Source organism: Malania oleifera, chromosome 13, assembly GCF_029873635.1.
Source record: "Malania oleifera isolate guangnan ecotype guangnan chromosome 13, ASM2987363v1, whole genome shotgun sequence".
NCBI classification, from domain to species: domain Eukaryota; kingdom Viridiplantae; phylum Streptophyta; class Magnoliopsida; order Santalales; family Ximeniaceae; genus Malania; species Malania oleifera.
Window position 1 is genome coordinate 4,457,505 of NC_080429.1, and position 16,719 is coordinate 4,474,223.

General features: G+C 37.5%; 1 protein-coding gene across 2 annotated transcripts in view; it reads left to right on the forward strand.

Moving 5' to 3' along the window:
• Nucleotides 1-14,752, forward strand: part of LOC131145401 (rust resistance kinase Lr10-like) — a 41,649-nt gene extending 26,897 nt beyond the window's left edge. The window contains exons 2-3 of one of the 2 annotated variants that reach the window (XM_058094423.1): nucleotides 11,573-11,602; nucleotides 13,412-14,752. In XM_058094423.1, the coding sequence (XP_057950406.1) occupies nucleotides 13,462-14,580 (1,119 nt within the window). In that variant the 5' untranslated portion in view covers nucleotides 11,573-11,602; nucleotides 13,412-13,461 and the 3' untranslated portion in view covers nucleotides 14,581-14,752. Of the gene's footprint in view, nucleotides 1-11,535; nucleotides 11,603-13,411 lie in introns of both variants that reach the window. The other variant, XM_058094424.1, reaches the window with a different exon arrangement.
• Nucleotides 14,753-16,719: the final 1,967 nt, after the last annotated feature.

Consider the following 16,719-nt stretch of genomic DNA (forward strand, 5'->3'; position numbering starts at 1 on the left):
TTTCCTTCTTGATTACGCACCGAAACTGCGTAATTGGACATCTTAATCCGGGCTTTACGGTTTATATTTTTAATTAAATGTATAAATTTGTCCAATATTTTAATAAAGTGCCAAAATCATCATTCTTGAACTTTATTGCACTATTTATGAAGTTTTGGTATTTTTTTGTCGCAGGAAAATTCCCGAGAACCAAAACCGACACCTGTTCGTATTTCATGCATAACTTTTCTGTCCGAGCTCCGATTGAGACAATTCAAATTTCTGGAGAAAGAGAAAAGGATCATCTAACACTTTTGTGTTTTGAGTTCTGTGAGATACGGGCTCCAGAAGAGTAGAATTTGCGATGAACAGAGAATGAAAAAAATGAAAAAAATCAAGTTGACGGGTCAACCCTTTCCCATCCGGGTCAATCCTTTCCATCTGGGTCTAGGGCACCCAATGCCTCCTATTTAAGCTCCTCTATTTCTTCCCCCTAGGTAGGCAGCCCCCATGGCTCCCCATTCTCCTCTTCTTTTTCTTCTTCTTCTTCTTCTTCTTCTTCTTCTTCTTTAGTTTGTTTTTTTCAATTCTGCTTCTCTCCCCTTGTCTCTCTTCCTTCCCTTTGTCTTTCCTCCCTCACTCTCCCCCTTTCCTCTGTTTCTCTTGGCCTCTTCTGCCCTCTTGCAGTACGGCCAGCCTCCTCCACCATCTTCAGCAGTCCCCAAGCACAGCAGAACACTAGCCGACTCCATAGCAAGACCACCAAAGCGCAGCAGCAACTTCACGACTCCGTGGATTTGTTTCTCTCTCTCTCTCTTTTCCTTTCTTTTTTTCTTTTATTTACTTTTCTTTGAATCTTGGAATATTGAAGAAAGTTTAGTTTTTTTTTAATGTTATTGGAGTTTTCTTTCTTTTTGTTTAAGTTGAGTAATGTTGGGTATTTCATTATTGTTAAATTAATCTTTTTGTTTATCTAATTGATAGTTATTTTAATTTAGCATTCTTAATTAAATTCAGATATTTTTTTTGCCGAAATTCGATTTAGTTAGGGTCTATGATTAGTAAAGGTTGTGCTTTTATTGTGTTCCGTTATTGTTTATGTCTTTTAAATTTCTGTTGAGTTCATGTTTACATTTAAATTGTGAGTCTTGATTTGATCTCTTAATTGTGCTAAAGGTTCGATTTTTAGTAGGTTTGGTTTTTTTTTAGTGTGTGTCTAATTTAGTTTCCATTGTGTGTTTTTAATTCCATGTTCTAGGTTGCCATTTTTAATTAACGCGTGTCCCAATGTTTCCTTGAGTAGATTAGAGTTTCCGTTTTTGCTCTCAATTTCATTGCATGTTAGGTTTAGAGTTTTGTTTGTTTCGTGTTTAAATTGTGATTGTGGTTGCGTATTTTTAATTCCATGTTTAAAGTTTCCATTTTTAGTTAGTATGCTCTAGTGTTTCCTTAAGTAGATTAGGGTTTTTATTATTGTTATTTAATTCCGTGCGTGCTAGTTTTAGGACTTTAATTTGTCTTTTCATTTAAGTTTCCACAATCTTGAAAACCCGAATCTGAACCGAGTTCAGTGCATTTTTGTTTTCGATTGGATGAACGTGAAATTGAAATTAAAACGCATTCCCTGAGGAAACGATCTAGCCCTTGGGCTTAATATTACACGATGTAATTCCTATACTTGGGATAGCTTTCGAGCTGCTCATTTTTCGAGTGAGTCACTTCTATGGTTCGTCCACGAATCCTGTCTTCTCATCGGCGAAGCCACGTGGTAACATCATGTATAAATAGATTTGAGGAAGCTTCTATGCGAAGAAATCACTTTTTCTTCGTTTTTTTTTTCTCTAAAATGTTTCTCTCTACCTTTTTTTTAAGATTCCGACTTGAATTCAGCTCGAATCAACAAATGAAAATCGCTACGGTGTTCTAGAGGAGATTCTCTACACATCTAATAGAGCAGATTTTTAAATTGGGCTTTTCAGGAATTGCTCCAAAGTTGAGGTAAGGGTTAGGATTCCTAATTTTTGGGGTATTAAATGCTTATTCGAGGTTTATAGGTTGATAAAATGTTGAAATAATAGGTTATTTGGGGTTTATTTGATTAAACTAGGATTTTTTATGTAGGGTCCAGGTGAGCATCACAGACATCATTTTGGGGTTCCTGTTGGCATAGTTCGGGAAATTAGGTAAGGGGAATTTATTAAATCAAGATTTTTGAGGAATTAACTAGTGAAAATTTGAAATTTTATGTATATATGTATATGATTTTCATGTGAGTTCTAAAAAGCTAACCGTTTGAATTGTAAATTTTTGCGCCTAGAGTTGTGCAGATATTATTTGTGAAAATGGAAAGTTAAAATGGTAGATTTTCTGTTAATTGTGTATGGAATTAAATGTATATTTTTAGTATATGAACAATTGTTGGCTTTATGGGAAGTCAGCAGTCAACCCTGTTGCGAGGGATTGTAGCAGTGGGCCTCAGCTCGACAGTGCTTGGCGTGCCAGCCCGTAGGCACCCCTGCTTAGAATTGGTGCAGCCCCTCATATCCACCCGACACTTAGTGCGGGGCTCTGCGCTACCGTTTAAAGGAAAAGGTTGTGCCCCTTCTACCACCAATTGGTTTTAGAAGAACCAGTAGCGCTTGATCCTGACGAGTGGTATCAGAGTGAGGTCACGGGTTCGAGCGCTCCCAGGGTAGCTGCTGGGGGGGTGATTGTTGGCTTTATGGGAAGTCAGCAGTCAACCCTGTTGCGAGGGATTGTAGCAGTGGGCCTCAGCTCGACAGTGCTTGGTGTGCCAGGCCGTCGGCACCCCTGCTTAGAATTGGTGCAGCCCCTCATGTCCACCCGACGCTTAGTGCGGGGCTCTGCACTACTGTTTAAAGGAAAAGGTTGCGCCCCTTTTACCATCAATTGGTTTTAAAAGAACCGGTAGCGCTTGATCCTGACAACAATGATTATGGGTTGGCTTATTTTCAGTGAACGTATAAATATATGTTGTTAAATTGTGTGGCATGAGTAATATGAAGTTTCTGTGTTGAACTATGATATATGTATGAGATGCAGAAAATACTAGAAATGTATTAAGAATTAAAATGTGATATGATTTATTTTGCATGTGTTTGATAATGTTAAATTATAATGTATGGTTTGAGAACTCTGGTGGTCTAGAAAAAGGCACAATATTGTTGCAGATATGTATGGTAGTGCTAGTCAGCAATAGATTCAGTAGATTTCCTTTTTAGAGATTCGAACTCACCTCGCAATGTTTGAAGACAAATCTTCTTCACTTTGTCTGCACCTTTGTGTGTTCGATGGAGAGAGTCCCAAACTTCTTTATATGTCTTGGTCGAGGCGATGATGTCGAATGTGGCCTCATCAAGGCCTTGGTAGATTTTGGACTTCGCTTTGCAATTCTTCTTTCGATTGGCTTGCAGGATCGTCCTTTGAGCATCCGACGTAGTTGCTTTGGCTTATTTTGATGGGCTTTCTCTGTACCCATCTTCAATGATGTCCATGACATCCTGAGCACTTAGAAGAGCTCTCATTTGAATCGACTAGTTGTCATAATTCTCCTGGGTCAACTTTGGAATGACCGCTTGGGTAGTACTGTTAGCCATTGAGTGTAATATATAAAAACAGAGAGATGGGGGCTGATTTTGGCAAATCTGATGCTACCAACGTGTCTAGAAGGTCGAAAAACCTAAGTAACTAGTTTTGGGTTGCAAAGAACTGGTCCAAAAATCACTGAACCGGCTACAGGAATTTTTGGGTGGTTTTTAAACTAGCCAGTTCAATTTAACAGCCATTTAACAACGTTATGCTTACCGTTAGTCCACATGGTAGTATCTGAGCGTGCCGCATGTCGGCGGTTGGGACACGGGTCGAAAGCGAGTCGGGTCTCGAGTACGGATCCGAGTTGCGAGTTGCGGAGCCGAATTGTGGGTTGCTGGACCGGTCAGATCTCGCCAAGCGGGCTAGGAAGACGGGTGCAAAGCGCGTCGGTACGTGTCGCCGGTGGCTAGAGTCTTGGTCGGCGCGTGCGGCACATGGGAAAGGTGCTGAAACAGTCTTAGGCACATGTGAGTGCATGCAAAGCCTCCTGAAGTCCATTTTTGATGTGGTTTCCACCATTGATTTTTATCATTTAGCTGGTTCTTGAAGTAAACTTGTGTGATATATGTTGAAATGGAAATGAATGAAATTTTCTATACTATTGATATGGAATATGGGAATAAAATCCCAATTTGTTATACTGAGAATGTGAAAAATAGAGGTCGGTGATACATCGAACTAAATCAGTAAACAAAGAGGGGTAAACTGAGTGGAAAGATGCCGGTTTGAACACAATGGGATTATTTCTATACTATTGATATAGATTATGGGAAATAAATCATATTTGTATAAATTGAATTTATAACACACGGAACCACAGCTTAAGAGTCCCGAGAGGGTTGAAAAATACTTTTTTTGCAGGGTGAAATGAAACCACTCTTATATGATACGACATGATATCGTAACTAGATGTACACGTGCAACCACACGTATTAAACGATGTGGGTACCAAGATGGTCGGCTAACAGGGTGAAACCATTGGCTGATATTGGGCCAATGGAGGCAGTCGGATCGTATGTAGGTACTCGACAATGTTTGCACAAACAGGGCATTGGATGAGTACGAGTGCACAACCCGAGCCACAGGGTAACACTGGTTATAGGGATATTTTGCTGTTGGGCATCTGATAAATCATTAAATGGTCGAAAGACAGATGTGGGAATTTTGTAATATGAATAATGATATACCTGATGCAATACTGTATTGAAAATATTTGATTTATATTCTAGATGTTGAATGAAAATATGCATGTATGTAGTCACACACTGTTGTAACTCTTTCTTCCCTACTGAGAGGTGTCTCACCCTATCTTACAACCTTTGTTTTCAGGTCCGTTCATGCGTCGGTCCTAGTATATAAAGGGATTGGGGAGGTTATTTTGGTTAGCTTACGTAAGCATCTAAATCTTGTATTAAACTTGATGAAAGTCCTTTTTGGAGGGTTGTAATATGACGATTATTCTAAGACCGAATGTATATAAATTATGGATGTAATAGTGAACTCTGGTATAAGGCTAGTAGAAATCCCAATGGATGTTTATGTTTTTCTGCGACATTTACATCATGATTATGTATGTTTTACACCCGTATGTCCCTGTTAAGGGCGGGTTGTTTCCATATCTTGAACAGGTATAGGTATTATGTATGAATGAGTGACACCTGGGTCTATATAAAGGGTCGGGTCGTTACATCCTCTCCCTCGGACTGGGATTTTAGAGTTATCGCCAAAAGAGATCTCCCCCTGAACTTTCTCATAAAGTTCAAAGAATAGGTTCTTTCTGCGAGTCATATGGTTGTTGGCTCCAAAATCAAGATACCAAACACTTTGGTCCTAAGGAGTTGAATTGTGTGCCATCAACATCAACGACTCTCCATCTGCATGTTCAATTTCAGTAAGGTTAGCCTCCTCGGTAACCTTTTCTTGTTGTCATCCCCAACACTCATTGCTATAGTGTCCGTACTTATGAAAGTTGTAGCATTGAATGTTTCTTTTGTCTACATTCGAGCGGTTATTGTATCCTCTTCTTCTTCCTTGTCCTCTGCCTCGTGGGACATAGTTCTGTTGATTTCGTCTTCCTCTAGTGGGACCTCTTCCACCTCTACCACCTCCTCTGGAGTCAAAGTTTCCAGAATTTCTTCAACTAGATCCTCGGCCTCGTCCTTTTCCTTGCTGTGACGTCCCGCCTTTGTCATATCTATCTGCAGTGAGGGACAACTTCGTTTGGAGGGCTTGGTCTAGTGCTTTATCATCACTCCTTCTGTTGACTTTTTGCTCATGAGCTTGGAGTGAGCCCATAAGTTTTTCTACAGACATTGTTTCCAAATCTTTTGTTTCTTCCAGGGTCACAGCTATATAATCATATTTTGGATCTAGAGATCGCAAAATTTTCTCACAAATTCTCTCGTCATTGAGAGTCTCTCCATTTCTTCTTAATTGATTTGATACTACCATAACTTGTGTATTGTAGTCAGCAATAGATTCAGTAGATTTCATTTTTAGAGATTCGAACTTACCTCGCAATGTTTGAAAACAAATCTTCTTCACTTTGTATGCACCTTTGTGTGTTCGATGGAGAGAGTCCCAAACTTCTTTGGATGTCTAGGCAGAGGCGATGATTTCGAACGTGGCCTCATCAAGGCCTTGGTAGATTGTGGACTTCGCCTTGCAATCCTTCCTTCGATCGACTCGCAGGATCGTCCTTTGAGCATCCAACATAACTGCTTCGGCTTATTTTGATAGGCTTTCTCTGTACCCATCTTCAACGATGTCCATGACATCCTGAGCACCTAGAAAGGCTCTCATTTGAATCGACCAGTTGTCATAATTCTCCCGGGTCAACTTTGGAATGACCGCTTTCGTAGTACTGTTAGCCATTGAGTGTAATATATAAAAACAAAGAGATGAGGGCTGATTTTGGCAAATCTAATGCCACCAATGTGTTCATAAGGTCGAAAAACCTTAGGAACCGATTTTGGGTTGCAAAGAACTGGTTCAAAATCCACTGAACCAGATATAGGAATTTTTGGGTGGTTTTTAAACTGGCCGGTTCAATTTAACGGCCGTTTAACGGCGTTATGCTAACCATTAGTCCACGTGGTCGTATTTGCGTGTGCCGCATGTCGGCAGTTGGGACACAATTCGGAAGCAGGTCGGGTCTCAGGTATGGATCCGAGTTGCAGGTCGTGAAGCCGGGTTGCGGTTTGCTGGCGGGTTGGATCTCACCAAGCGAGCGAGGAAGACGCGTGCAAAGCGTGTGGGCGCGCGTCGCCGGAGGCCGGAGTCTTCATCGGCTCGTGTAGCGCATAGGAAAGGCGCTGAAACCATCTTAGGCACGTGTGAGCGCGTGCAAAGCCTCCCGAAGTCCCTTTGGGATGTGGTTTCGACCGTTGGAATCGTCTCAAGTCAAATTGCACAATGGTAGACTCAATTTTGGATTTTGAGCAACTTCAAAACTGGGAAGAAAATTGAATTTCTCCTCTGTTCACCTTTGTTTAGCGAATGCCGGCGTATCTGAACGCTCTGATACCACTGATGGGTGGAGAGGGACACTCAGTTACTAGTTGTAACTGAAACTCAGTGAGAATAAATACAACAACAATGTATTTCAATCTCAAAATGGATACCGAGAACTTCAAAAATAAAACTCTCTCTCACGCTCACTGGTTTTTCACTCTCAACACACCACACAATACATTACATACACACACCTATTTATAGCAGATATAAAAACAAAATAATCAACATAAGTTGCAGGTAGGTGAGGTTGGTGACCGTCGTTCAACAAAAGTGGCTGGTCGACAGCCGTCGTCAACCATTGCTGCCACCGTCCACCGTCAAGTTTATTATTTCAACATCCCCCCTTAAACTTGACTCTCCAAACTTTTTCATTCCCACCATTTTCTTCAGTCTCGTAAAAATATCATACCTGAGTGGTTTCATGAAAATTTCAGCAATCTGATCATATGTTCTGCAAGATATCAATTCCACATCTTTATTCTTGACATGCTCTCTGATAAAATGATACTGAGTATCAATATGTTTGCTTCTTTCATGGTGAACTGGATTTTTCGCAAGTGCAATCACTGATCGATTGTCGATGTAGACTTCAGTGGGATTATTTTGAAGAAATCCCAAATACTTCAGTACATTTCTAATACATATAACGTGACAAACAATTGAGCTGGCAGCAACATACTCAGCTTCACATGAAGACAACGTTACGATGGGTTGCTTCTTCAAAGACCATGTAAATGTTGTATCTCCCATGAAAAATGTGAATCCCGTCGTACTTCTTCTTTCATCAAGATCTCTTCCCTAATCACTATCTGAATAGCCAATAAGTTTGCAATCACCTCTTGATGAATAGAACATACCATCGGTGATGGTAACCTTGACATATCGGAGTATCCTTTTTGCTACATTCAGGTGAGACTGGTCAGGAGTCTCCATGTACGTGCTGATAAGTTCAACTCCATAGAGTATGTCTGGTCTAATGCATGTCAAATACCTCAAGCTTCCAACCAGACTCTTGAAATATGTGGGGTCAACATCTCCTTCCTTATTCTTTCTTAATTCCAATCCAGTTTCAACCGGAGTTGTCACAGGATTTCATTTTTCCATTCCAAACTTCTTCAGTACTTCTTTTGCATAGTGGCTCTGGGAGATGAAGATTCCCTTCTCGCTTTGCACGACTTCTATGCCAAGGAAATGAGTCATCTGGCCAATATATGTCATTTCGAATTATTTGACCTTGCTCCTTTTGAAAGCGGCAAACATCTCTGGATTGTTGTCGTTGAAGATCATATCATCAACATATAGGCAGACTATCAGCATGCTTCCATTTCTCTCCATCTTCATGTATAGCGCATGCTCGTAGGGACACTTCTCAAATCCATTCTTCTGGAAGCAGTCATCAATCCTCATGTTCCATGCACGAGATGCCTGCTTCAAGCCATAGAGTGCTTTCTTCATCTTATACACTTTATCTTCTTTGCCCTTCTTCACATATCCAAGTGGTTGGTCGATATAGATCTCTTCTTCTAGAAAACCGTTCAGAAATACTGATTTCACGTCCAGCTGGTAAATCTTCCATCCATTTTGTATTGATAGTGAAATTAGTAATCTGATGGTTTCAAGTCTGGCAACCAGGGCAAATATTTCTCCATAATCAATCCCTTCTTTTTGCTTGTAGCCTTTGGCAACAAGTCTTGCTTTGTATCTTTGAACTTCTCCTTAAGCATTCTTCTTGGTCTTGTAGACCTATTTCACTCCAATAGTTTTGTGGCCCTTCTGGAGATTTGTCAACTCCCAAGTCTTGTTCTTCTTGATGGATTGAATCTCCTCATCCATCACTTTTCTCCATTTTTCTTCTTCGTTAACTTCCTCAAAGCTAACCGGGTCGCTGGTCAACAATAGATAGTATAGAGTAACAAACTCTTCTATTGGTTTTGTAGTTTGATACAGATCAACTATATTTCAAGCTCCTCTAGGTCTCATGTCTGAGATTGCACGCTCTATTGGTGATGGAGCTTCATTCCTCTATGATGAACCATGTGGAGGTGTTTGCAGCTCAGGAACTTGTGGTTCGATAGCCACTTCTCTTGTCTGTGTAGGTTTTTCTCCTTCAAGTGTCAATTTCACATCTTTGGAACATTCATCTTAGTCCCATTTCCAGGATTCATTTTCTTCAAAGATGACATCCCGACTGTGAAAGACTTTCTTGTTGATTGGATTGTAGAGTCGATATCCCATGGTGCTATCGCCGTATCCTACAAGGTTACACTTCTCTCCTTTATCATCCAGCTTTGTCCTTCTTGCTTCTGGGATCTTGGCGTAGGCTATGGAGCCAAACACCCTAAAATGACTCACACTGGGCTTGTGAGTACTCCAGGTTTCATCGGGTGTCTTTGAATAAAGACTCTTTGTAGGACACTAATTGAGCAAATAGACTGCACATGACACTACTTCTGCCTAAAAACTCTTGGGCACATTTTTATCCTTTAACATGCTTCTGACAATGTTAAGGATTGTGCAGTTCTTCCTTTCGGCTACACCATTTAGCTGGGGAGTGTAGGTCGGTGTGAATTTTGTTTGAATCCCTTGATGCCTAAGGAATTCCAGGAAAGCTTCGTCTTTGTATTCTCCCCCTTGGTCTGACCGAAGTGACTTGATGCGGTAGCCACTCTGTTTCTTCACAAGAGCTTTGAACTATTTGAACTTGTCGAACACCTCTGACTTCCTTTTCAGAAAGTAGACCCAGGTCTTCCTGCTGTAGTCATCAACAAAGGTTAGGAAATATTGATTCTGTCCATTTGAAAATGGTCTTAGTGAACCACACATGTCTGTGTGTATTAGTTGGAGCGGCATAGTAGATCTCCAGTCGGCTTGTTTTCCAAAACTGTTTCTATGTTACTTGTTCAGAATACAACTTTCACATATTACATTTGGATGGTGGATATTGGGTAAGCCTTTCACCATCTTCTTGCTTCCCAATTGTTGCAAACTTTCAAAATTTAGATGCCCATACCTTAGATGCCATAGCCAGTCTTTGTCGCTAATGATAGCGCTCAAACACCTTGGCATATCATGTTGGATGGCAAGCGGAAACATTCAATTCTTTGCCATTTGAACTTGAGTAACAAGCTTTCCTTGAGCGTCTGTAATCACCATCTATTTATTACTAAGGCTAATTCGGTAGCCTCTGTCCACGAGCTGTCCAAGACTAAGTATGTTAGTCTTCATATTTGGCACGTAATAGACGTTGGAGATGTAAGCATGATCTCCAGACTTTTGTTTGATCAAAATATCTCCTCTCCCTCGGACTAGGATTTTAGAGTTATCGCCAAAAGAGATCTCCCCTGAACTTTCACATCAAGTTCAAAGAATAGGTTCTTTCTACGAGTTATATTGTTGTTGGCTTCAAAATCAAGATACCAAACACTTTGGTCCTAGGGAGTTGAATTGTATGCCATCAACATCAACGACTCTCCATCTACAGGTTCAGTTTCAGTAAGGTTAGCCTCCTTGGTAAACTTTTCTTGTTGTCGTCCCCAACACTCATCGCTATAGTGTTCATACTTATGACAGTTGTAGCATTGAATGTTTCTTTTGTATACATTCGAGCGGTTATTGTATCCTCCTCTTCTTCCTTGTCCTCTGCCTCGTGGGACATAGTTCTGTTGATTTTGTCTTCCTCTAGTGGGACCTCTTCCGCTTCTGCCACCTCCTCGGGAGTCAAAGTTTCTAGAATTTCATCCACTAGATCCTCAACCTTGTCCTCTTCCTTACTGTGACGTCCGCCCTTTGTCGTATCTATCTACAGTGAAGGACAACTTCGTTTGGAGGGCTTGCTTCAGTGCTTTATCATCACTCCTTCTGTTGACTTTTTGCTCATGAGCTTGGAGTGAGCCCATAAGTTCTTCTATGAACATTGTTTCCAAATCTTTTGTTTCTTCTAGGGTCACAGCTATATAATCATATTTTGGATCTAAAGATCGCAAAATTTTCTCACAAATTTTCTTATCATTGAGAGTCTCTCCATTTCTTCTTAATTGATTTGATATTACCCTAACTTGTATATAGTAGTCAGCAATAGATTCAGTAGATTTCATTTTTAGAGATTCGAACTTACCTCGCAATGTTTGAAGATAAATCTTTTTCACTTTGTCTGCACCTTGTGTGTTCGATGGAGAGAGTCCCAAACTTCTTTGGATGTCTAGGCGAAGGCGATGATTTCGAATGTGGCCTCATCATGGCCTTGGTAGATTATAGACTTCGTCTTGCAATCCTTCTTTCGATCGGCTTGCAGGATCGTCCTTTGAGCATCCGACATAGCTTCTTCGGCTTCCATGGTCGAACACGGAGATTTATGTCTCATATAGTAACCACTCTCTCTCTCTCCCTCTCTTTCTCTCTCTGAACCCTTCAAGAAATTACTAATTCCAGCTCTAATTTAATTCCTTTTTTTTTTTTTTTTTAACAGGAATTTGGCTAATTGGAGTTTGGATAACTAGTAAGACATTTCTCTTATCCTTCACTATCAAACTTAATGATGGAGAGAGTTCCAACTGAGCATGTTGAGTTTCAAAAAGACTTCGAGCAAAACAAGTACAAAATCATGCTTGCTATTTTTTCAAAAAAAAAAAATCACCATAAGCCTCCTGTACTTCCAACCATAATTTACATTTTCTTCAAGGAGAAGCATACAAAATAAAAATTAAATTAAAAATACCATGATAAAAAATTAAAAATTATTTTCTTAATTATTGTATTTTAACAGGAACAATCTTATGATACTTAATTATTAATATAAATTAAAAATATCATAGTGAAAATATTTTGTAAATAGCTTTTATTCTAATTATATAATAAAATTTATACAATCACTTTATCTTAATTTTATTTAAAAATTATAAATAAAATAAATAATTTAATCCAAAAAATTAATTCTGAAAACTAAAATGTTGTAATAATAAATTGTTCAAATAATTAAAAACTTTAGTTTTTTATTTTATTTTATAAATAATTAAAAATTATCAATAAAAAAAAAAAATGAATAACATACACAAGCACATTTTTACCTAAAGAGCGCTCCCACTAAAATCACCTGCACTAAGATGAAACTCAAAGCTCATTGGCATCACTAGTTTGCTGATGTTATGACTGGAGGAAACATAGAGACAACATACATTCTTCAAAAAATATTACGTGAGAGGCACTCCCGTAACCCGTACTACCACCTAAGCCACACCATGGGGGTAGTACTAAATGATACTTGCTATTGTGTTTGGAAGAATGAAATTTAACCTTTAAATTTGGGATTGGACAACTTTGAGCAAAAGAGTCATACTTGCTATTTAAAAAATAAAACTAAAAATTCACACCATAATAGGTCTAGGGCTCCTGTACTTCCAACCATAATATTCATTTTCTTCAACTAGAAGCATCCAAAATAAAATTTAAATTAAAAATACCATAATAAAAAATTTATAATTATTTGCTTAATTATTGTATTTTAACAGGAACAATCTTATGATGCTTAATTATTAATATAAATTAAAAATATCATAGTGAAATTATTTTGTAAATAGATTTTATTCTAATTATATAATAAAATTTATACAATCTCTTTATATTAATTTTATTAAAAATTATAAATAAACTAAATAATTTAATCAAAAAATTAATTTTGAAAACTAAAATGTTGTAATAATAAATTGTTAAAATAATTAAAAACTTTAGTATTTTATTTTTGTTTATAAATAATTAAAAATTATTAATAAAAAAAATGAATAACATACACAAGCACATTTTTACCTTAAAAGCGCTCCCACTAAAATCACCTGCACTAAGATGAAACTCAACGCTCATTAGCATCACTAGTTTGCTGATGTTACGACTAGAGGAAACATAGAGACAACATACATTCTTCATGAATCAACACAATTCTTCTCCATGTTGGATACTAAAACTAAATATCCACTAAATATATAACATTCTAATATAAGTTCTTATCAAGTATTTCGAATCCAAATTTTAAAATATAAAATAATGGATCTGTTCACAACCTACCCAAAATTAAATCTATTGGGATTAAATTTATATCAAAAGTCAAAATACAAACAAAATAATAACAAATTCAAAGAGATGTGCCAAAACCTCAAACTTGAGTGACGCAAGATGTTGCAATTTACAATAAGAAACTTCATGTATACTATAGTAGTATGGAGGATGAATTAGCATAAAACAACCAAATTAATTGAAAAAGAAAATAATTTATATAAATCTTCCTTACTATTTATTTTCTAAATTTCTTGAACAGGAGCGATAGGAGTATATTTTGGAATAAGAACTTTTTGCGGAATTTCATGTATGTTCGCATTTTTTATCTATAAGTTTCGAAGAAGGCACTTATCAATGTATGACAATGTTGAAGAGTTCCTACAGAATCAAAATAACCTCATGCCAATACGGTACTCTTACTCAGAAATCAAGAAGATGACCAATAAATTTAAGGACAAACTAGGTGAAGGAGGTTATGGCTCTGTATATAAAGGAAAACTCCGCAGTGGTTATGATGTAGCAATAAAGATGTTGGGTAAATCCAAAGCTAATGGGCAAGAATTCATCAATGAAGTCGCTACCATTGGAAGGATTCATCATGTCAATGTTGTCCGCCTCATTGGTTTTTGTGCAGAACAATCTAAGCGTGCTATTGTATACGATTTTATGCCCAATGGGTCTCTTGAAAAGTACATCTTTCCTCAAGAAGGAAATATCTCCCTGAGTAATGACAAGATGTATGAGATTTCTTTAGGCGTGGCTCGTGGGATTGAATATCTACACCGAGGATGTGCAATGCAGATTTTGCATTTTGATATCAAACCCCACAATATCCTTCTTGATGAGAATCTCACTCCAAAAGTTTCAGACTTTGGGCTTGCGAAACTATATCCAACAGATGATAGTATTGTATCTCTTACGGCAGCAAGAGGTACAATGGGATACATGGCACCAGAACTATTCTACAAAAACATTGGTGGCATCTCATATAAGGCTGATGTTTACAGTTTTGGAATGTTGTTGATGGAAATGGCAGGTAGAAGGAAGAATTTGAATGCTTTTGAAGAGCATGCAAGCCAAATATACTTCCCTTCTTGGGTATATGATCAGTTTAGTAAAGGGAAGGACATAGAAATAAGAGATGCCACAGAAGAGGAAAAGAAAATCATGAAGAAAATGATAATTGTAGCTTTGTGGTGCATACAGATGAAGCCCAGTGATCGTCCTTCAATGCACAAAGCTGTGGAGATGCTTGAAGGAACACTTGAAGCATTGCAAATGCCTCCCAAACCTTTCATCTCTCCGCAAGAGATGCAAAATGAGGATAATGGAGTCAACACAAACCATACAAAACTACAAGTTCCACCGAGTGGTTCTATAGATTCTATAAGCTTAGATATTATTGAAAATGATACAAGTGAAAATTAAGGAGTCTAGTATTGAACACTGTACAAGATATGTCAGTAAAAGCCAACCTTCTCAATCTACAAAAGCAATTAATTCTCTCACTATTTACTTGGACCAAGTGTCTTCAGTATTTCTTGACCATTGGAGACAATGTTGCTATAATAAGGAATGTAAATAGCAAGCACTTTGTATATTATCCCTTTGCTGTTTGTAATTTTTATTTTCAAAAACTTGTTCAAATTCTTCTTGTAATTAGGATAACAACATAATGGTCATTTTGATTAATGAGTACACATAGTTTATAGTTTTGTTGAACTTTTAGAACTAAAATGAACAAAAAAAAAAACCCCATAATGTGCATGTATAAGAGGTGCCAATCTTTTGTTGATGTCTTCCAAGAAAACTAATAAGAGACAAAGTTGACCACCATGTCCATTGTGTTTTTTTTTTTTTTAAGTATTTATAATCGCAATAACTTCGTAGTGAAAATTTAAGAATCGGATGAGCTACTCTGTTTCTCATTAGTTTCTACACCCAAAAGAAAATTTGATTTTTTGTGGTATAATGTTGATGGTGGCAGTGGCCCTATCATTCAACTGAGCTAACCAGGCTCTACCAATAAACCAAGACAACCAAGTTCTATTTTTTCAAGCGAGCCGACTAGGTTCTTCTTCTTTGGATAAACTATTTTATGAATAAGTTAAGCATAATAAAATTTGACCAAATTCATTTCTGTTTGGCGTCTTGTCCCTAAGGCCTAAGCTGAACAATGCTCCTTTACCTCTAACTATGCAGGCATTTAGCCGAGTCGAGTAGGCTTTTTTCCTTTGACCAGGCTAATTTAAGTAGAGTAAAGTTGATCTTTCAATCTTTTGGTATTTGCTAAGTAGGGTAGATTGGGCAAGTTTGCTTTTCTTTCACAATAACTTCGTAGTGAAAATTTAAGAAGCAGATGAGCTACTCTGTTTCTTATTAGTTTTTGACGCCCAAAAGAAAATTTGATTTTTTGTGGTACAATGTTGATGGTGGCAGCAGCCATCACCTATTTGATTGGTCTACTTTGGGTTTTTTTTTTTTGGGCAAAATAGCATCTGTTTGAACGTGGGGTTGAAGAAAACGCTCATCATTGAAGCTTGGTTGTTCTAAATTGTAATGATCTAATGGGCTTGAGAGAAGTGCCCAGTTGATGAAATTGTGGAACAAAGAGAGGATTCAACTTAACCTTCCCTGTGTCTGTCGTGTTAGTTGGATCCAAATGTCTCTTTGCCTTGTTTTTGCTGCATTTGGGTTTAGACTTTTATTCATTTGCAGCTAGAATTAGATTCAAAGAAAAAGAAAAATCAACTATATTGGAGGGAAACAATCAGCACTCATATAAACCATGCATCAAACACCTGGTATGCACAGAAAAATTAACCGAATATTTCTAAGCAATGCTCTGAATTAACGCCCAAGTATTTCTCGAAAGTGAATGAACTAAAAGAAAGACGACAAAATTATCTTCAGAAAAATAGACGTCGTACCTGCAATATATATATGCACAATGAGTTATTCTTCCTTCTTGCCGCCTATCATCAAACCATTCCATTGTCAAAAGATCTGATCATATTTCAGACAGTAAATGAAAATTCCCGAGATGGTAGGTGGCGATTAATCCGGCAGAGGCAATAGCTCCACTGTGTTTTCAGGCTTCTCCCATGTCTGCACATACCTTTCTTTCACAATTTTATTATTATGTCGGTGTTTGTGGGACACAAACCAAAGAATATTTTAGTTTTTAGAAATTATGAAATGTGTTAGCATATTAGTATAGGGAATAAACATGGTCTTTTTTTTCTTTTCTTTTTTTACTGAGAAGAATGTATAATTTACTATAATTTAAGTAGGTACAAGAGCAAAAAATATTTTTAATTTTTAATTTATCAAAAAATTGAAAAAAAAGCCCAACTTATTTTTTCAGTTTTACGCATTTGTATAAAAGTGGAAAACAATAAAAAAAAATTGTCACTACTTGCGGGTAATAAATTAATTTTTGTTTTTAATTTTTTAAATTACAAAAATGACACATTATTTTTTGTTCTTTTTTATTCTCTACCCTTTTAATTAAAAATATTGAGAAATTAGAAGTTTTATATTGAAGGGCAATATACATACATATAT